Source organism: Arachis stenosperma, chromosome 8 (assembly GCF_014773155.1).
Source record: "Arachis stenosperma cultivar V10309 chromosome 8, arast.V10309.gnm1.PFL2, whole genome shotgun sequence".
In the NCBI taxonomy this organism is placed as follows: Eukaryota; Viridiplantae; Streptophyta; class Magnoliopsida; order Fabales; family Fabaceae; genus Arachis; species Arachis stenosperma.
This window is the reverse complement of record NC_080384.1, coordinates 9,036,636-9,058,969: the sequence shown is the minus strand read 5'-3', so window position 1 is coordinate 9,058,969 and position 22,334 is coordinate 9,036,636. Positions and strand designations below refer to the sequence as shown.

The window sequence follows — 22,334 nt, the reverse complement described above, 5'->3', positions numbered from 1 at the left end:
ATACGGTGTATTATTGGATGAGAAGTGAGTGATATTTTGTGAATGAGAGTGAATGGTTGAATCAAAAGGATTTATGAATTAATGAAAATGATTTTCTGGTTCTGGTATAGAATCAGAGATGCCATGAGTAATTGAATTAAAAAGAAAAAGGTTCTCATAGAACTCAACATCTCTAGAAAGAAACATTTTTCTAGTTTTTAGATCATAGAAAAGATAGCCTTTAACTCCTTGTTTATGTCCCTAAAAAAGCGCATTTTCTGGCTCTTAATCAAATTTTTTTTGATGAGCTAAAGTAATGGCAACATAAGCAAGACAACCAAATACTCAAAAGTATTTGATATCTAGTAGGTTGTTATATAGAATTTGGTATGAGGACTTATTTTTCAAAATTATGCTGAGAATCCTATTGATTATGTAAATGGCTTGAGCACTTGCATAGTTTCAAAAATATTTTGGAATATTTGCTTGAAACATGAGTGCTCGAGTCACACCTAGTATATGTTGATGTTTTCTCTTAACAATGCCATTTTATTAAGGAGTTTCAACACAATTAGTTTGGTGGATAATTCCCATGGCTTCATAGTATGCTTGCATTTAGAACTCTAATTTATTGTCAGTTCGAATTTTTTTAATTGTTTTATTGAACTGAGTTTGGATTAGTGTTACAAAGCTCTTGATTAAGTCTCTGACTTCATACTTTAATTTCATAAAAAAAGTCATGTATATCTACTTCTATCATCCACAATTGTAAAAAAGTATTTATGATTAGTAGTAGATAAGTGATTAATGGATCCTCATATATCCAAATAAATCAAATCAAAATTATTTTCTGCCTTTGACAAATTGTGTCTAAATGCCAATAGTTTTAGTTTTGAGAAATGACATGAGTCATAAGATTTATTACAATGTGAGTTTTCTATGCAAGCATAATGTTTTTTCATTACAACAATCTTATCCTTTGGTAAATGACTTAGTCTACAATGTCAGATGTTATTATGCAATTGTGTGGTGTCCCTTTTGTTGTGGTTGTGTGTGATGAGTGATGCTGCTAGTACCTTGTTAGTTAACTGAGTTGGAGTTAAATTCTCAAATGCATATAGCCCTCTCTTTTGCTCAGCTTGATCAATCATCTTCTTGGAAGAGCAATCCTAAATCTTGCAGCAAACATCATTAAAAACAAATTCACAGTGAATAGAGCTAGTTAGTTTAGAAAGTAAAACCAAATTGAACTTAAATTCTGGAATGAAAAGGATATTGGTAAGAAAGAATGAATCTGAGAAAAATATGGTTCCCGCTGTTGAGGTGTTGGTACATGTTTCATCTGGGAGTTTGACAGTGATTAGATTCACATGGTGATATAATTAAAAAGCATCTAAAGAGAATATCACATGGTGTGTGGCTCCTGAGTCTATTACCCGGGCACTACTGTAAAACACATTGAGAGACATTATAAAAGCTATACCTTAGTTTGATGGAAGTGATACCAACTGATTTGTTGTACCTATTGTCTTTTGTATTTGTTGTGCATCTGATTGTTGTAGCAGAGACAATAGCACACGTTTTTGCTCTAGGATAAACTCTCTCCAATAACGTTGTTGTTTGTATCAGAATTCTCTTTAGCAACTACATTGTTGATGAAGCTTGTTCCACCTTGCTTGAAATGAGGTGGCATTCCATGTTTCTTGTAACACACGTCAACCAAGTGGTCAGTCTTCCCATAATATGAACATTGTTTTGAAGTTCCTTTTCCTCTTCTTCTGCCAGCTCCTCTGTCGCGCCCCCTTCCTCTATTTGCTTGAGGAGTGTTGCTTGAAGCGTTCCTGAGGGTTCTGACATTGAGTATAGGTTCAGTTTGATGTATTTGCCTTTCTTGCTGAAGTAGCAAGGAGAAAGCTTCGTCAATCTTTGGCACTGGCTTCATCAACATGACTTGAGACTTTACATAAGAATAAACTTCATTCAATCCTTTCAAGAATCGCACGACATAGGCATCCTCTCTATACTTTCTAACAATCTCCAAACCACACGCACAATTAGTCGCTGCACACGTTACACAAGGGGGTATAGGTCGCAGATTTTCAAGCTCTTCCCAAATTGCCTTCAATTTGGTGAAATTTGTTAAGACGGAGAGTTCACCCTTCTTGATTGTGCTTAGCTCATCATCAATTTTATCCATCTTGAATATATCCCCTTGACTATACATGTGTTTTAGGTCTCGCCACAAATCTCCTGCAACATCGTGCCAGATCACACTTTGAGCGATTTCTGGACTTAATGCCAAGGTTATCCAAGAAACAATGTAATCGTTGCATCTATCCCATGCTTCATACAATGGATCATTCAACATCTGGTTTTTCAATTAAACCATCAATAAATTTTACCTTATTTTTCGACCTTAACGCTCTCCACATTTTTTTTCCAACTGTGATAATTTAAAGATGTCAAGATCGTAGTGATTAGAGGGGATCCTAGACTTTCATCAGGATGCAAGTAGTACGGGCTTAACGAATCTGTGAGAGGATTCATGTTCTTCCTTGCATGCTAAGGTTGCATGATGTTGAATTGATTCATCATATTCGCAAAGGTGTGCATGTCCATGTTTGGAAGCTCGTTTCCTTGATCTGGCGCTATATGTATCAATGAATCTTTTAGCGTTCAAGATTCATGACTTTTTTTCTAAATTCGTTGATCGGAAAATAATTGTTAATATCGGAGAAACAAAAATTTTGCTAAGCTCATTGTAATATCATCAATGTCTATTATGTGAGTGAAGAGAAGAGGAAGAATTGGACAGCAAAGAGAAATTGTAGATTGAAGAATTTGGAAAAGAATTTGGAGTAGAGTGGAAAGAAAAATTGAATTAGGAATTGAATATCAAGGGTTTGAGGCAAGAAATTGAAATTGAAGTTGTGAATAAGGATTTGATGCATCAATCACAACCAAGAATCGAATATCTAGGGTTTTAGGTAAGAAATTGAAATTGAAATTGGAATTGAAGTTTCAAATAAGAATTCGATTTGATGCGTCAATCATATCTCCCTCGCTGTTTATTCGAATCAATTCGATCTTTAGATTTTAGCCTCCACTTTCACTGCACCATGATAAAAGGTGAGTTTGAGCTGCATCTAAAGGGAGCGACTCAAGAACTAATAGAATGTGAGGAGAATGTTTCTCTACACATTCTCTTGTTGAGAGAAATCACAAAAATTGGATTAGTGATTAAATTGATTTTATTAGTCACATATTTGTGTATTTATACATAAGTTTTTAAAAGAGACTAACTAACTAACCATAAATAAAGTCAATACTAACTAATTCTAACAAACTTAAAACAATGCTAACTAATCTAGTTGGACTTAAAGCTTGAGTTATCAAGTCACACAAAGATATCATCAAAAAAAATATATATATATAAACTTGTCTAACATTTACATAGGAGTGAAAAATACTAATAAATTTCAGATCAAATTTCATATTTAACATACTAAGTTCGTAATAAAGTTTATTGATTTCTGATTTGTAACTTATTATAAACTATTTACGAATATTAAATTTGTCTTGTTATAAAATTCAACTTGACTTGAACTGTGTGTTAAAAGACCTAACAATTTTAAAAATAAAAAATAACATAAATAAATTTAGCTAACATATATTCAAGTTAAAATTACTATTAGTAAAAAGTATAAATATTTTATTTTAATAGGTGCACAATATTTACATTGAAAACTAAATTTTATATATTTTTTATAATAACTTTTTTAGTTAATAACGTTAAATTGATACTAGATCAAAGCAGCGAAAAATTGTATAAATGAATTAAAAGTATAATAAGGATGAAGTGTGTATGAATTTATATATACATGTGATGGATAAGATAAAGACAAATAAAATGCATAAGGAAATTGGGGATAAAAGAACTTCCAGGACCTGCATAGAGGGAAGAGTGAACTATCAATCTGATCTTTAGAATGATAATGCGATTTTTTATTATAAAAATATTTTATTTTGGTTCTTATTTTTTATTTTTGTGATTCAACATGGTCTCTGTGAATATTTTTCTGTCAATTCTAAACGAAAAATATTAACGTGTTAGGTTTAAAAATAAACAGGGACTTAATTGTCTCTAAATTTAAATTGACTAGGGATTTATTTGTCTTTATTCTTTAAATAATATTTTTTTAAATTTTTTATTCATTATATTAATATTTTTTTTAATAAATTATTGAATATATGATATAATAAGTACAAACTAATTAATAAATTATTCAAATTTAAAAATGTCATTTATTATGAATAATTCTTAAATATAATTTTTAAATATATATAAATAATAAATATTAAAATTTGGTTAATACATTAATAATAATAATCCTATGATATACTATTAGTATTATGATCTAAATAATTTTCACAATAAAATAAAAACTAATGAACACATTATTTAATATATCGTAAAATTTTTTTGAGTAATAACAAATTCAATTTTTTTATCTCTTTAAACTAAATTAATAATTCTATTTGATATCTTGGCACTAAAATACACTATGAGTATGCTATTAAATACTAATAGTCTAATACTAAATGAAATAAAACATAATATATATATTATGGAGACCATTTATAAATTCAGCAAACTCAAAACATCAATAATATTATTAATCTATGAATAATATTTTGAGTAAATATATGTAACATTTAATTAAATTTTAATATACATAAAATTTTAGTTAACCCACGTTATTCTAATATTGATAAATCTTCATTGATCTGTACCTTATGAGAATATGTATCATTGATAGATTAATAATATTATTGATGTTTTGAGTTTGTTGAGTTTATAATTGGTCTTCATAATATATATATATATATATATATTATGTTTTATTTTATTTAGTATTAGTATCCTACTCATAGTGTATTTTAGTGCAAAGATATTAAATAGAATTATTAATTTAGTTTAAAGAGAGAAAAACTCAAAAAAAATTATATATCAAATAATGTATTTATTATTTTTTATTTTATTGTAAAAATTATCTAAATTATAATACTAATATTATATCACAGGATTATTATTATTAATGTATTAACCGTATTTTAATATTTATTATTTATATATTTAAAAATTATATTTAAAAATTATTTATTTAGTTTCATAATAAATAATATTTTTAAATGTGAATAATTTATTAATTAGTTTGTACTTATTATACCATATATTCAATAATTTATTAAAAAAATATTAATATAATGAATATTTTTTTTAAAAAATATCATTTAAAGAATAGGGACAAATAAATCCCTAACCAATTTAAATTTAGAGACAATTAGGTTTCTGTCCATTTTTGAATCTGACACGTCAGTATTTTCTATTCAGAGTTGATAAAAAAATACTCACAGAGACCGCGTTGAGTCACGAAAATAAAGGACATAGACTGAAATGAATCGTTTTTATAGTAAAGAGTCGCGTTGTCATTCTAAAAAATTGACAGAAGTCGAGTTAGTAGTTCATTCTAGAGAGAAAGAGTGAAGCCACGATAAATCTATAACAATGAGAGTAAGGGTGAGAGAGAATGAAAGACAAATTTACGAGGAAAGGACTCACAATCTCGATGCATCTCTTCAAGGCCGCTTCTGATATTTCATACTCTCTTTTACTATCTTTAAAGTAGTGTTTATTTTGAGGTATTAAGATGAAGATTAAAAGAATTCAGTATTTATTTATTGATCTAAAAATTAATATTAAATTTTTTGTCTTTATCTCTAAAATTTAAGTATTTTAATACTTCTAGAAAATAAAAACACACGAGACTGAAATTTTTGAAGACAAAAATTAAAATTTTAATAACATTTTATATCTAAAATACTCCCATTTTAATTAATTAATTTTAACTTTATTATTTATAAAAATTAAATTAGAACTTAATTCTTATTTCAGTTTTTATCTTCTATTTTATACCAAATATAATATTAATATTTATTTCAATATCTATCTTTTAGTCTCAGTTTTTATCTCTTTTTTAAATCCTACTTAATTCTTTATCTTGTTGGTGTCTAGACAATTTTGCTCACTCAAATAAATACTAAAACCCGGTGAGAAATATGTCTCCATCTTGCAAGGTCCAATCTACATCCTTTATCATGGGCTATTTTTTTTTTTTTGTTGTGCACGATATTCTTTAACCCGTCAGGTCAAGAACTAATTCGTCTGCCTGTAGGCAACGAATGACTGCATCATGGGCCAGTTTTACCACCTAGTATTGCGCTCAATACTAAAGAACCAACCCGATCCCCCAAGATTTAAAAAAAAAGCATTTCTGAAATTAGCATTTTGGCCGCATAACTTAATTTTTGATAAAATAAACATTGAAAAAACAAATGGCATTTTGATAATAAAAAATAATTTTGACAAAATGCACAAAATAGTTGGAGATATATTGAAAAAGACTCTAAAGACAATTGTTTGACATCATTATTTGAAAATCAATTTTAAAAATATTTTTATCTTTTAAATTTTGTAATTTTATACTAAATAAATTCTTCTTTACAATTTCTTTCACATAAATGACAAAATATTCAAAAAAAATTCAAAAAATTTAAAGATTGACTTGTTTATATCTTAAATTAAAATTTTAAATATTCCAAAAAAATTAGATTAATATATGAATATTTTTTATTCATAAAAAAAGAATGATAAATTATCGTATCTGAATATTTATATCATTAACAAAAACAATTCTAAAAGATATAAATCACAAAAAAGTCATTAAAAAATTTAAACATATAAAAAAATAACAAAAAATGCTTTTTATAAATAGCAAAAAAATTGCATTTGACAAATAATTTATGCATTTAATTTAAATTTTATCGAATCATTTAGATAAGTCGCATAAAAAAATGCAAAAAAAATTATTAGTGAATTTTCTTTACACTTTTTAAAAATATTTTTGACTATTTTGAAATCACAAAAAAGTACCAATTTTCAAAGTTAAAAAATTGTATTATAATAATTATGTTTATAAAAATTTAATTTCTAATTTTTTATAATATGTATTTAATATTTATTTATTTATATTAAATTTTTAAAAATTTTATTTATTATTTATCTTTTAAAATTAATTTTAACAATTACATGAATATTCGACTACTGTTTTAACATTTATCCTATAAAAAAATACGCTCGATCGAATTGAAATTATATTAACTTTATTTTTCTAATCATATTTATAAAAATATATCAAAATTTAATTTTTAAAATATATATTTAATATTTATTTATTTTTATATTTTTCAATTTATTTATTATATTTATCTGTTAAAAATTATTTTTAAGAATAACATGAATGTTTTTCTTTTTTGTGACTAAATAACATGAATGTTTGACTTTCATTTTGATAATTTATCTTATAAAAAAAGCACTTGATCGAATTGAATTTGTATTTAAAAACCTAAAAAATGTTATTTCAATCTCGAGATATTTTTTCAAAAAATATTTAACTTTTGTTTTTTTTTTGTTTTTTTTTGTTTTGGGGACCAAGGCGAGGAAGAACTGAAGCTGAAGCCATTTTCTGCGTCGTCTTCTCCCTCTCTCTGGGGAACACACAAATCTATACAATATTGGTAGCTACGCGCCGACGCAGTACACACACGCTCGAATGCGGTGCAGTTTCTAAGGCACAGTTGCTGCTGCAACACTTTCCACATGGAGTTCCCGCTTTACGAGACGCGACGCCACGCTTCTTCTTCCACATCACCGTCTTCTTCTTCTACTACTACTACACTGCAAATTCCAAATTACCCTCCGCAACGCCAGGTTCAACCAAGATCTCTTCTTTTCTCTACCGATTTATGCTCTAATCTTCTGGATCATCTCAATTCATTCCGTTTCTCCAATTTTCAGGCCAATGATGGCACTGCAGGGAGCTTCCGCTCTTTGCTTTCGGTTCGAGGTACGTTTCTGCATTTTTCCCCTCGAATCACCTAACGGCTTTAGTTCTGGTTCGTTTTTGGCTTGCTGAATCTCTATTTACGGTTATTTGGCGGTGGTTTTGTGTTGTAAGGTGTGAGTCAGCTGAAGGAGAAGTGGACGGAGTATAATCAGCCGAAGAAGCTCAGGAGATTGGTGTCGCTGTTTGTTTCCCCTACCGCCAAACACGTTGCGGTCGCCGCCGGGAACCGGATAACGGTTCTCAGTAAAGACGATGATTATCAAGTGCCTTGCGGCATTTTCGCCGGTAATTATCTTTATTCTCCTCTAAACTATTGTGTTCTTTTGGAGTGTTTGTTGGTGGATATTATTAGTTTCTTTGATCGTGTTGTGTGATTTCAGCTTAGAAAATTTTGTTGTAGATGTACGTGAACTTTATGTATATAAAATTTTTTGTAGATGATGGAATGTTGAGGCTTCTATAGTAATTAACAATGATTAAGTTATGCGTTGGTGATATAAGGGGAGAGGACCAAGGCATATATTTTGAGGGGTCATAGGTAATAACACCCAAAATCTGGGATTTGTACCTTTTTAATGCCATGATAGTCTTATAGAGTTTTGTTAGGAAGTGACTAGCAGCATTTAGCTCTCTGCCAATATAAATTCCATAATACTATTTTTCTGTAATATATGTTGTATTTTTTACATGCAAATAATGGATGGCAGCACTCTCGAGGTTCTTCCTAAGAGATGGACGACAGTCGTAAAAAACAGATGGCAAGTTATAGAAGAATGGATGAACTCTTGCTTGTGTCAATGAAGGATTTTATCCAAATCTTGAGTTTGTGTAGACTGTGTAGTGTTTCCATTAGCTTTATGCCTTGATAGCGTTTCTGGATATGTTTATTCATTTTTTAATGAATTCCTTCCTCCTGGATAAAGGATGTTAGAAATTAACTTATACCTGATTACTTGTCTGTTGTCTTTATAAACTTGCTTTTGATATAGATTTGGGTTGTTAGGTCGCAGCCTTGGTACATTTAGTATGGGAGCGTGGTCTGAAGATGATGACATTCTTGGGGTTGTTGATGATACTGATACGCTATATTTTATCAAATTCAATGGTGAAGTAATAGCTGAAATTGTGAAGAAGCATTTGAAAATATCTTCACCGATTGTTGGCCTATCTTTTGAAAATGGGTCAGATGAGCACAAGTCTTACATGTAAGTTCTAACATCTCTGTGTTCCTTGCTTTTAATATTCTGTAGAAAAATTGAAGTGTGACTACTTGGACACTTTCTCGGGTAATGTTGGGAATTAACTAGGCCAATGGAAAGCCAATATGAATATTTTTTGCTTTCTCTTTTGATGTAGGTTCTCTGTCATTACATCTGATGGTTCACTTCAACAAATTGAGCTCAGTTATGGACAAAGTGGCTATACCTTTCCCAATTATACTTCTTATCACTGGAAAAATCTCTGCAGCAATATTTTCTGCCTTGACCGTCATCATGAACTTAACTTTTTGGTGGCTGTTCACAAGAATTCTGGTACAATTTCGGTTATTTTCTGTTATATATGATTTGTTCTGTTTTAAGAAATACATTATACTATTTAAATAGATGAATTTTGGCTATCACTTTTATTAATTCCATAAGTAAACTTTTCACCTGATTGGTTTCAGTCTTTCTTTCTTAACAATTGAAATAAAGCTAAGAAAAGGACATTTAATACATACTTCTGAAATCTGAATAAAGTTTCTCTGGGTTACAAACATTTGTGTGCTAAAAATTTACCTTTTGGTTCAATTGTTTAAAAGCTGCATTAAACTCACTTCCGTCCTCTGTTTTTGGTTTAAATAACCTTTTTATGATTACACTACATATTGTTGTTGTCTTCTCTGTATATATTTGATATCCTTTCTTTCAATTTTTTGGAAAAAAATATATAGTTCTTATTTTGATCCTTTGAACGTAAGAAAAGGGAATTTTTTGTTTTATTCGCCTCCCTCCTTTTTTTAACATATATGCAGTAAAATATGTGTTATGTCACACATGTTTGCAAAGGTGAAGGCCAATGTCTTTTTAAGTACTCAGTTGTATGGTTTTCTTTTAAATTCCAATTTTTTTTTAATTTTTGGTAATGAATTTTCATTGATTTCATGCCTTTGAAATCCCCCCCTTTTTTTTTCTGGGTCACAAAAATGAATTAATTCTTCACTGAACTTTGTATGCCTTGTCCTCTTATCTTGAGTTTGTTGATATCCCTAGTACTATTTCTTTTCTAGTAACACAAGTTATTGGAATCTGGAGAAGAGGCAATCGAATTATTATTTTTTTACATGTCTTGATCTGCAACTGGTGTTTGACAAAGTTCTTCACTAATTAGTTATGCATTTATCTCTAGGGTCTTGCCATCTTTCTCTTTGGCATACAAATTCAAGTAGAGAACTGGAGCAGTTGTCCTCTTTGCAGTTTAAGGGATTATATGTAAAGCCAAAAGATTTCAGAGGTCAACTAACATATCCAAAGGTGCTAATCTCACCACAAGGTACATTCATTACTACACTGGATTTGACAGGGTGCTTGCATATTTTTAAGTTGGACAGAAAAGGCTTTACACTATCTCGGCTTTGCTTGGGGGAGCTAGACGATTCATCAATGTTTGATAATTTATCAGTTGGAGGGAGTAGGTCCTCTGTGGGTCTTATGGATTTTATGTGGTGGAGTGACCATATCCTTGCTGTTGTAGAAAGGAATGGTGTTGTTTCATTGATTGACATCCTAAATGGTTCAAAAGTTCAGGAAGAGGGTCCTGCATACTTTTTGCCTGTTGTAGAAGGTGCACCAAAATACAAGGGCTGTCTTTTTCTGTTAGCAACTCCGTCATCTCAAGAAAGATCTAATCCTTCTGATGTTGGATCAACAGATGAGTTACAACATATAGAGTGGATCACTGAAGATAGGCTTAATCAGTTTCACTTTTCTAGGTTGCTCTGGTGCCTCATTACTTTTTCTGAGAAATCTGTCCCTGAAATGTATGGTATATTGATTAGCAAGAAAAGATATCATGATGCTCTGGATTTCGCTGATAGTCATGGACTGGATAAAGATGAAGTTCTGAAGTCACAGTGGTTGAATTCTAGTCAAGGATTAAATGAAATAAATAAATATTTGTCAAGTATTAAGGATAGAGAGTTTGTACTTTCCGAATGTGTTGATAGAATTGGACCTACAGAAGATGCTGTGAAAGCTTTACTGGATTATGGTCTCCACATCACTGACCATTATAGATTCTCAGAAGTAGATGATCATACTTCTACTCTAGTATGGAATTCTCGTTTGGCCAGACTTCGAATTTTGCAATTTAGAGATAGGTTAGAAACATTTCTCGGAGTAAACATGGGAAGGTATGCTAAAAGTAATAGAAGTCAATTTTGTTAAATTAGACTCCAAAAAAAAAAAAAAAACATATTTGAGCACAAGCATTATGTAATTACTGATCACCACAATCACAAACAATAGGATGTTTAAGTTTTGTGATTGTTCAATAATTCTGATGGTTTCCACTGACCCAAAGTTCATTGACACAGTTTTCTGCAGGTTTTCTGTGCAGGAATATGGCAAGTTTCGTGTTATGCCTATTAGCGAAGCTGCTGTAGCACTGGCTGAAAGCGGAAAAATTGGTGCCTTAAATTTGCTGTTTAAGCGTCATCCATATTCTTTATCTCCATTTATGTTGGAAATTTTATCTGCCATCCCAGAAACAGTTCCTGCCGAAACATATGTGCAGCTTCTTCCTGGGAGATCTCCTCCTGCTGGTGTTGCAGTGAGGAAAGATGATTGGGTTGAATGTGAGAAGATGGTTTGCTTCATTAACACATCAGTTGAAAGCCATGACATTCAAATCCAAGCCAAAACTGAACCACTTGTTAAACATTTTCTTGGAACTTTTTGGCCATCAATTGATGAGCTCACCAATTGGTATAAAAATAGAGCTAGATTCATGGATGATTTCAGTGGGCAGCTGGATAATTGTTTAAGGTTTCTTGAGTTTGCTCTTCACAAAGGTTTATCTGAGTTGCAGCAATTCCATCAGGATGTCCTATACTTGTATCAAATTATTTATTCTGATGACACTGATGGCGAAATAAGCTTCAATATGAGTCTTGCCAAGTGGGGAGAGTTGTCGGACTATGATAAATTTAAATTTATGCTTAAGGGAGTCAAAGAGGAGAATGTAAATGAAAGACTACGCAATAGAGCTATTCCTTTTATGCATGGAAATCTTCACATGGTATCCCTAAGCGGAGATATCAGTCTTCTTGATTCTGCAAATCAAAATATAGAGAAATCATTTCTGGTGAGATGGTTGACAGAAACTGCTTTGGTGAATAAATTGAACATATGCTTGGTGGTTATTGAGGAAGGGTGCAGAAACTTCCAAAGCAATGCCTATTTCAAAAGTGATGTGGAAGCTATTGACTGTGCTTTGCAATGCATATATTTGTCCACAGTTACAGATAGGTGGAGTACAATGGCATCCATTCTATCTAAATTACCTCCGCTACATGGTGAGTTTGGTTCTAATATCATAATGGTAATTAGCTCTATAATTTTGCTCATTTATACTCAATATTTCTTAGGGTTTCACTAGAATAGTTAAATAAAAATATCAAAGGGGCAAACATATACTTGGGGTTGCTGGTGATATATTTACAGTTTGACACAACTACCAGACTGTAGTTAATTAACTTTATTTGGTTAATCAATTTTCCCCTTCGTAAATGCTGTTAACCACTTTTTTTTTGTTACTATATTTGTTCATTTTTCTGCTAGTACATCTATTACACCTGCTTGTCATCATTTAACACCTTCGTTTAAGATTGTCCATGATTTGGCTGTTGTTAAGAGCTATCTAATGGCTTCTTGGGAAATCTAAATACTTATATTCCGACAATTATCTTGAAATCAAAATTTCACTATTTTTCGAACTTTGATAAAACATTATTTACATGGTTTTGCTTAATTGATTGCCTTCCATGGTCCTATGCCATGTATCTTCTATCAACCAGTGAGTACTGACTGACACGTGCATCCAATATCTTTCAGTGTCAACAAAATTCGTCCTCCTATAAACCATTATGTACCATTGCCTCCTTTTAGTTTATATTTGATTGTGATATCAGTGTGTTCTTAAGCTGGGTACTTATCCTTTGGATCCCAAAACTTACCAAGTTCCAAGACATTTCTATTCATATCTTATTCTATATGTGCCTGTGCTATGTGCCATTTAGTGAATTCTTGCAGATATGATTTGGTATCTAATATTAATCATTGGTTACATTAAAATATGTATTCTTGTGCAGGCACTACAATTCAAATAGAGAACCTTGAGAGAAGACTTAGACTTGCTGAAGGTCATATTGAAGCTGGGAGACTTTTGGCATTCTACCAGGTTGGTAGTTTCTCCTTTCTCGCTATGTAACTCCAAACTGGCATACTTTATGGTTATTTGTATGTCAATGGAAATGTGTATATCAACATGGTCTGGATTACAAAATTGTTGCTTGGTACTGTTTTTGCCACTTAACTATTTGGCAACATGGTTATAAAGTTCAACATATTGTTTAGCCATATGTTATGTACTTATTTTATTGTGTTGTCTTTTGTATCGATACAGGTCCCAAAGCCATTAAACTTTTTTGTGGAGGCTGAATCAGATGAGAAGGGTGTCAAACAGATCATTCGCCTTATTCTATCTAAATTTATTCGCCGTCAACCTAGCCGATCTGATAGTGAATGGGCCACCATGTGGCGTGATATGCAATACTTGAGGGAAAAAGCATTTCCTTTCCTGGACCTGGAGTATATTTTGGTTGAATTTTGCAGAGGGCTGCTCAAAGCTGGGAAGTTCTCTCTTGCAAGAAATTACTTGAAGGGTACGAGTTCAGTTGCTTTGGCATCGGAGAAGGCAGAAAGCCTTGTCATTCAAGCAGCTAGGGAATACTTTTTCTCAGCTTCAAGTCTTTCTTGTTCAGAAGTAAGATTTTCTGTTACAACATAGTAATTCTAACATCTAATGTCCGAGACTTGTTCCCAATGCAAAGCATGCTATTGAAGCCGTAAATCGGATAATAGATGGAACTATGCATTTTATTGTATTTTTTTTGTTACTTGATCTCAACTGCATGAATTGGTTAATTACGGTGCTGTAAATTGTTCCAGATCTGGAATGCTAGAGAATGCCTTAACCTATATCCAAATAGTGCAAATGTCAAGGCAGAGGCAGATATTATTGATGCACTTACAGTTAAGCTTCCCAACCTTGGGGTGAACATTCTTCCCATGCAGTTCAGGCAAATAAAAGATCCTATGGAGATTGTGAAAATGGCAATCACAAGTCCAACTGGAGCATATTTTCATGTTGATGAACTTATTGAAGTTGCTAGACTTCTTGGCCTGAGGTCTGCAGATGAAATAGCAGCTGTTGAGGAAGCTATTGCTAGAGAAGCTGCAGTTTCAGGTGATTTGCAATTGGCATTTGATCTTTGTCTTGTTTTGGCCCGCAAGGGGCATGGTTACGTGTGGGATTTATGTGCTGCAATTGCAAGAGGTCCTGCTCTTGAAAATATGGATGTAGACTCTAGAAAGCAACTTTTAGGCTTTGCTTTGAGTTACTGTGATGAGGAATCCATTGGGGAGCTTCTCCATGCATGGAAAGACTTGGATTTGCAAGGCCAGTGTGAAACATTAATGATTTCGACAGGGACAAATTCTTCAAGATTTTCATCACAGGGTTCGTCTTTTAACTCACTTCCCAAACAAAGCATTCAAAATATTTGCTTTCAAGCGTCTAATGGCATGAATACCAACAATCAGGATGTTCATCTTGAGAAAATTAAAGAAGAGCTTTCTGCTGTTGCTAAAAGCTTAACTATTGGTGATCAAGCAGATTGGGCATCGTCCTTGACTGAAAATGTAAAAGTTCTGTCTTTTGCTGCTTCACAACTCCCTTGGTTGCTTGACTTGAGTAAGAAAGGAGAACATGATACAAAATTCATAACTGGGAAGCAGTATTTGAACATCAGAACACAGGCTGTGGTGACCATTTTGTCCTGGTTGGCTAGAAATGAATTTTCCCCTAGAGACAATCTGATTGCTTCTCTAGCAAAATCAGTTATGGAGCAACCAGTTACTGAAGAAGAAGATATAATTGGGTGCTCTTATCTTTTGAATCTTTTTGATGCTTTCAATGGAGTGGAAATTATAGAAGAACAGCTCAAAATACGAAAAGATTACCAGCAAGTTTGTAGCATCATGAATGTTGGGATGGCTTACAGCTTATTACACAATTCTGGAATAGGGACTGATCCTATTCAGAGGAAGGAGCTATTGAAGATGAGGTTTAAGGAAAAGCATGCATCACCCACTTCTGGTAAGTTTATCATGCTTGTATTGGTTATGAACTTAATTCTTCCCCCTTCATTTATTTCTGCTGTGGCAATTGGTATTTTTAGCAAAGACATCATTCCAACTTTTATTTTATTCTACTTTCAGATGAAATAGATAAGCTTGGCAAGGTACAGTCCTCATTTTGGAGAGAGTGGAAACTGAAACTAGAAGAGCAAAAGCGTCTGACTGATCATTCCAGAGCACTACAAAAGATAATTCCTGGGGTTGAAACAGAGCGTTTTCTGTCTGGGGATTCCATTTATATTGAGAATGTAGTTCTCAATCTCATTGAGTCAGTAAAAATGGAGAAAAAGCACATTCTTAAGGACACTTTAAAATTGGCTGATACTTATGGCTTAAAGAGTACTGAGGTATGAGGATTTGCTAGAATATCCTGAAATATGTATCATAAGGAAATATGTCTTCATTACGATGAAAGTATGAAACCATTATCTTTATTACACCTATGTTTTAACAAGCCTTCACATGAAGGGGGGTCTTGTATAGAAGTTGTTTCGGGGCCTAAGTTTAATAGCTTCCGCCTTTAGATCAACTTATATATATATATAAGAAATTGTCTGAAGGGGAGCCTTGGAGCAACGGTTGAGTTGTCTCCGTGTGATCTCAAGGTCACGGGTTCAAGGTGTGGAAATAGCCAATGATGTAATTATCAAGTTAGGCTGCATACATTACACCTTTTGAGTGCGGCCCTTTCCCGGACCCTGCGTCAACGCGGAATACTTGTGCACCGGGATGTCTTTTTTATATAAGATATTGTCTGAATGATCAGTTGATAATCTCATTATTTCTTTGTTAATTGCAGGTGCTATTGCAATACTTAAGTGCTGTCCTTGTTTCTGATGTTTGGACAAATGATGATATTACAGCCGAAATTGCAGATTTTAAAGGAAAAGTAGTTGAGAATGGAGCCAATACCATTGAAACCATTTCATCAATTGTATACCCAGCAATTGATGGGTGCAACAAACTCCGGCTTGCTTATGTGTATGGCCTGTTGGCAGAGTGCTACTTGCAGCTGGAAAGCACCAAAGATTCATCACCAATGACATATCACGATCATCAAAATTCTGATTTAAGGTTTGCTCATTATTACAGAGTCATTGAGCAAGAGTGCAAACGTGTATCATTTGTTAACAATCTTAACTTCAAAAATATAGCTGGTTTACATGGTTTGAATTTTGAGTGTTTTAGTGATGAAGTTTATGCATGTATAGACGACAGTAGCTTGTCAGCTTTGTCAAAAATGGTACAGACTCTTGCAAATATTTACGGCGATTCATTGCCTGAGGGATTCATGTCATGGCAGGATGTCTACAAGCATTACATCCTGCATTTGCTCAGTGATTTGGAGAGCAAAGCTGCAAATGAATCTAGTGGCAGAACGCCTGAGTACCTTCAAAGCTTCATAAGTAAGCTTGAGCACAGCTATGGTTCATGCCGATCATACATTAGACTTTTGAGTCAGTCTGATGCTTTGGGGATCATGAAGAAGTACTTCACTATAATCATTCCTCTTTACAGTTCTTATGGATTCATTCCAGACAATTCAACATGGCAAGACTGTCTTATTGTTCTTCTAGACTTCTGGACGAGACTGGCAGATGATATGAAAGAAATTGCATTGGAGGAAAGCTCAGGAGAAACTGTTTGCTTCAATCCAATGTGTTTAATAAGTTGTCTGAAAGCTTTTATGAAATTGGTGATGGAGGATATAATCTCACCAAGTCAGGGATGGGGAAGTATTTATGGCTATGTCCAGTGTGGTTTGAGTGGCGAGTCTACTTTAGAAATTTATAATCTCTGCAAAGCTATGATTTTTTCTGGCTGTGGGTATGGGGCCGTTGCTGAGGTTTTTTCTGTTGCATCGTCAGAATCAGGTTTAGCTTCTGATTCTGGCCAAGGTTCCCAAGATCTTCCTCATTTCTATTTGGATATTCTGGAAGCTGTTCTGCAGGAATTAGTCAATGGATCCCATGAGAACCGGAACCTGTTTCATATATTGTCATCTTTAAGCAAGCTTGAAAGTGATGTAAAAGTCATGCAATGTGTTAGACGTGTAATTTGGGAAAGAATGGTACAGTTCTCCGACAATTTACAGTTGCCAAGCTCCATCAGAGTTTATGTGTTAGAGCTTATGCAATATATATCAGGTAAAAGTATAAAGGGTTTCTCAGCTGAAATGGAAGCCAATGTCCAACCGTGGGAAGAATGGAATGAGTTGCTTTATGCTGGCAGCAAGAGTGAGACTGATGTCAACAAGCAGTTGCTGGATAACAAAGATTCTTCTAATAGGTTTACAAATACTCTGGTTGCTCTAAAATCATCTCAGCTTGTAGCATCGATCTCTCCTAGCATAGAAATCACCGCAGACGACCTATTGAATGTAGACTCAGCTGTATCTTGCTTTCTGAAGTTCTTTGGAGAAGCGAGTAATGATTCCCACTTCGATGCTCTGATAGCTATTTTGGAAGAGTGGGATGGACTGTTCACAACAGTGAAAGATCGAGAAAGAGAAAATGCTGCTGAAGCATCTGAAGGTGGGAATGACTGGAACAATGATGATTGGGACGAGGGATGGGAAAGTCTTGAGGAAGTGGAAAACACCGAGAAAGTAAAGAAAGGGGACTCTGCTTCTGTTCATCCGTTACATGTATGTTGGACAGAAATATTTAAAAAGCTCACAAGCGTATCAAGGTTTAGTGATGTGCTGAGACTGATTGATCAATCATTATTAAAACCCAATGTTACGTTACTTGATGAAGATGATGCCAGGAGCTTAAGCCAGATAGCACTCGGCATCGATTGCTTTGCGGCTTTGAAGATGACATTGTTGCTGCCTTACAAAGCATTACACTTACAGTGTCTGGCTGCAATTGAGGATAACTTGCGTCAAAGCATCCCTGCTTTAAAGATTAGGAACGTTGAGTTACTAATTCTCGTTCTATCATCTGGGCTTCTCACTACTATCTCCAGTGACTCCACCTATGGTAAAAGTTTCTCTTATATCTTCTATTTGATTGGAAACTTATCCAATCAATGTCAACAAGCTTTGGTATCAGGTAAAAGAATCAACACTAGTGAAGACGCTGAGAATCCATTGCTGCTTTTCAGAACGACCCTTTTCCCTATGTTCATATCAGAACTTGTGAAAGCTGATCAGCATGTTCTAGCTGGATTTCTTGTCACAAAATTCATGCACACTAATGAGTCGCTGAGTCTCATTAACATTGCAGAGGCCAGTCTCGATAGGTATCTGGAAAGGCAGTTGCACTTGCTACAGGTCAATGAGATCCCTGTTGACAAGACATGTATAACACTGAAGAACACTGTTGGAAGCTTGAGAGGCAAGATGAGCAGTTTAATCCAGTCCACATTGCCATTGCTTCCTACTAGAGTTAGATGAACGAAGTACCAATTTTCACCCCTCATGATCCGTTTTTATTCTTTTCAGCAAGCTCTTTTAAAGTAGCATGTGCTATCAGATTAGGGTGTAAGGGTTTATGGATTAGTACAATCGTAGTTGCAATCTATTGAGAGTTGGTCGCCGGGGGTGGAAACTGCTTGGTCTAAGGAAAGCTAAATAGAAACTGAAAAAGTTGTCTACTTGTCTAATTGACGAGGCCAATGAGACGAATTTGCTTCTATGTAGAAGAGTTTGGTGTATAAATTTGTTTTTAAAATATTTTCTATATATCTCCATAATAGCAACTCCGCCTATGTTACACTTGCGGTACATAGCCGGTCCCAAGCCCGGATAAAGGAGGAGGGTTGTGTTAGGTTTTCGGCAACCAACATAAAAATATAGCCGAACCCCCATGACATGAATCAAAGACATTATTGCGCTAAAGCTAGGTCGTTGCCCGGAAGCAACGCGTCGTATGGCTCGAGTACGGTGTCGAAGCAAGAGCCGCTGCATCGGTGCCCGGATGTAGTGTTAAATGAGCAAGGGTTCTCGCGTTTTCGTGAACGGACGAGGGTAAATAAGCTAGTTTACAAAGGAAAAGATAAAGGTCGAAACGACAGAAGGTTGAGATTTGGGACATGGAACATAGGCACTCTAACAGGAAAGTCCATGGAGGTGGTGGACACCATGACAAGGAGGAAGATTAACATTATGTGCCTACAAGAAACGAAATGGGTTGGTGCAAAGGCTAGGGAGTTGGATACTTCTGGTTTCAAACTTTGGTATACAGGAAAGGTGAAGAATAGGAATGGGGTTGGAATAATTGTGGATAAGCAGTGGAAGAAGGACGTAGTGGATATCAAGAGGGTGGGAGATCGGATCATCTCTATCAAACTAGTGGTAGAGGGAGGTGCTTTCCATGTGATTAGCGCCTATGCACCGCAAGTGGGTTCAGACGAACAACACAAGATAAGGTTTTGGGAGGATCTAGAGAGTTTGGTTCAAGGCATACCTTTGGGAGATAAGATTTTCTTAGGAGGAGATTTAAATGGCCATGTTGGGAGAGAAGTGACTGGATATGGGAGTATTCACGGAGGCCATGGTTTCGGGGTGATCAATGCCGAAGGTAAAACTATTTTGGACTTTTCCTCAACTTTTGATCTTCTCATCGCAAATACATGTTTTAAAAAGAGAGACGAACATCTTATAACCTATAAGAGTGGCATGACAAGCTCTCAAATCGACTTCTTCTTGTTGAGGAGAGTCGACCGGAAATTTTGCATTAACTGTAAAATTATCCCGGGAGAGAGTTTGACAACACAACATAGGGTGCTCGTCATGGATTTTCGCGTTGAGCAAAAGTTGAGGAAAAGACATCATACGAAGAACCCAAGGACGAGGTGGTGGCGGATGAAAGGTGAGGAACAAAGAAGCTTCCTAAGACGGGTAGGAGAAGAGGCAAAGTGGGATGGGAATGGAAGCGCGGAAGAGATGTGGAGGGAGATGGCAGAAGTTATTAGAAGAACAGCAAAAGAAAGTTTTGGTGAATCTAAAGGAATAGGACCAAGAGACAAGGAGTCCTGGTGGTGGAATGCAAGTATACAAGAAAAGATAAAGATAAAAAGGAAATGCTTTAAAGAGTGGTCTTTATGCCGCAATGCAGATAACTGGGAAAAATATAAGGCGGCTAAGAAAGAGACAAAAGTGGCTGTAAGTGAAGCAAGGACAAGAGCATATGAGGGTCTCTACCAGTCTTTGGGCACGAAAGAAGGAGAAAAATGTATATATAGAATCGCAAAGAGTCGGGAAAGAAGAACGAGAGATTTGGATCAGGTTAAGTGCATAAAGGATAAGGATGGAGAGGTGTTGGCTCAAGAGGAGAAGATTAATGAAAGGTGGAAGAGCTACTTCTACGAGTTATTTAATGAGGGACAGAAGACTCTTCCGAGCCTTGGTCGATTATGCACAAGGGAAGAAGATCAAAACTTTGACTACTATCGAAGGATTCGAGACTTCGAGGTAAAAGAGGCTCTAAAGCAGATGAAAAATGGCAGGGCAGTAGGACCTGATAATATCCCGATTGAGGTTTGGAAGGGTCTTGGAGGAAAATGCATCAACTGGTTAACCAAGCTTTTTAATGAGATTTTAAGGTCAAAGAAGATGCCTGATGAGTGAAGAAAGAGCACCTTGGTACCTATCTACAAGAATAAGGGGGATATACAAAGTTGCGAAAACTATAGAGGGATTAAGCTTATGAGTCATACTATGAAGTTATGGGAAAGGGTGATAGAACGGAGGTTGAGAAAAGAGACACAAGTAACAGAGAACCAATTTGGATTTATGCCAGGCAGATCTACCACTGAAGCGATATACCTATTAAGAAGGATGATGGAGAGGTATCGTAGTAATAAAAGGGATCTGCACATGGTGTTTATTGATTTGGAAAAAGCGTATGATAGGGTACCAAGGGAGGTCTTATGGAAGGTTTTAGAAAAGAGGAGAGTAAAGATCGCATATATTCGGGCAATCAAAGACATGTATGATGGGGCCACAACTAGTGTGAAGACTCAAGGTGGTGTGACAGAGGAATTCCCTATTGGTATAGGATTACACCAGGGATCATCCTTAAGTCCATACCTTTTCACATTAGTCTTGGAAGTACTCACAGAGCACATCCAAGAGCCTGTGCCATGGTGCATGCTTTTTGCCGATGATATCGTCCTTATGGGAGAGTCAAGGGAAGACCTAAATAAGAAGTTGGAGTTATGGAGAGAAGCTCTAGAAGTGTATGGTCTGCGCATAAGCCGTAACAAGACGGAATATATGGAATGTAAATTCAGTCTGAGAAGGGAAAACTCCAATATAGAGGTGAAGATTGGAGAAAACATCCTACGAAAAGTTAAAAGTTTTAAGTATCTTGGGTGCATCATACAGGATAATGGAGAGATTGAACAGGATGTAAATCATAGGATCCAAGCAGGTTGGTCAAAATGGCGGAGTGCATCTGGTTTTATATGCGACAAAAAAGTGCCTTTAAAACTTAAAGGTAAATTCTATCGCACCGCTATAAGACCGGCTATGCTGTATGGTACGGAGTGTTGGGCGGCTAAAGGGGAGTACGAACATAAGCTGAGTGTGGCAGAGATGAAGATGTTGAGATGGATGAGTGGTCATACGCGATTGGATAAAATAAGGAATGAAGATATAAGGGAGAGAGTTGGAGTAGCACCCATTGTGGAAAAGATGGTTGAATCGCGTCTTAGGTGGTTTGGACATGTGGGAAGAAGACCGATAGAACATCCAGTCAGGAGGGTGGATGAGATGGAAGATGGACAAAGAGCGAAAGGCAGAGGAAGACCTAAGAAGACCATCCGTGAGGTGGTCAAACGAGATCTACATGTAAACGGTCTCTCTGTAGACATGATACATGACAGAGCACAATGGCGTCGTTTGATTCATGTAGCCGACCCCACTTAGTGGGACAAGGCTTTGTTGTTGTTGTATATCTCCATAATAGCATTTCATTAT

At 34.7% G+C, this 22,334-nt stretch overlaps 2 protein-coding genes across 2 annotated transcripts; one reads left to right on the top strand and one right to left on the bottom strand.

Annotated features, from left to right (window-relative positions):
• Positions 1-1,567: 1,567 nt before the first annotated feature.
• On the bottom strand, positions 1,568-2,347 carry LOC130945330 (uncharacterized). Its single transcript, XM_057874063.1, has one exon. It carries the CDS (start codon positions 2,345-2,347, stop codon positions 1,568-1,570), a length of 780 nt encoding a protein of 259 aa, XP_057730046.1.
• A 5,190-nt stretch (positions 2,348-7,537) lies between these two features.
• LOC130946481 (MAG2-interacting protein 2) lies at positions 7,538-19,058 on the top strand. Its single transcript, XM_057875244.1, has 12 exons — positions 7,538-7,810; positions 7,898-7,946; positions 8,058-8,231; positions 8,950-9,151; positions 9,303-9,478; positions 10,335-11,337; positions 11,531-12,501; positions 13,297-13,385; positions 13,611-13,970; positions 14,156-15,365; positions 15,488-15,753; positions 16,206-19,058. The coding sequence occupies exons 1-12, from the start codon at positions 7,700-7,702 to the stop codon at positions 18,804-18,806; spliced, it is 7,212 nt and encodes a 2,403-aa protein (XP_057731227.1). The 5' UTR covers positions 7,538-7,699; the 3' UTR covers positions 18,807-19,058.
• The last annotated feature ends 3,276 nt before the right edge of the window (positions 19,059-22,334 follow it).

Bases quoted from the DNA above. Each gene is read 5' to 3' on its own strand.
- LOC130945330 (XM_057874063.1), bottom strand. From the start codon at position 2,347: ATGTTGAATGATCCATTGTATGAAGCATGGGATAGATGCAACGATTAC.
- LOC130946481 (XM_057875244.1), top strand. From the start codon at position 7,700: ATGGAGTTCCCGCTTTACGAGACGCGACGCCACGCTTCTTCTTCCACA. The intron at 7,811-7,897 runs GTTCAACCAAGA...TCCAATTTTCAG, and splicing joins ATTACCCTCCGCAACGCCAG to GCCAATGATGGCACTGCAGG. The intron at 8,232-8,949 runs GTAATTATCTTT...TTGGGTTGTTAG, and splicing joins GCCTTGCGGCATTTTCGCCG to GTCGCAGCCTTGGTACATTT.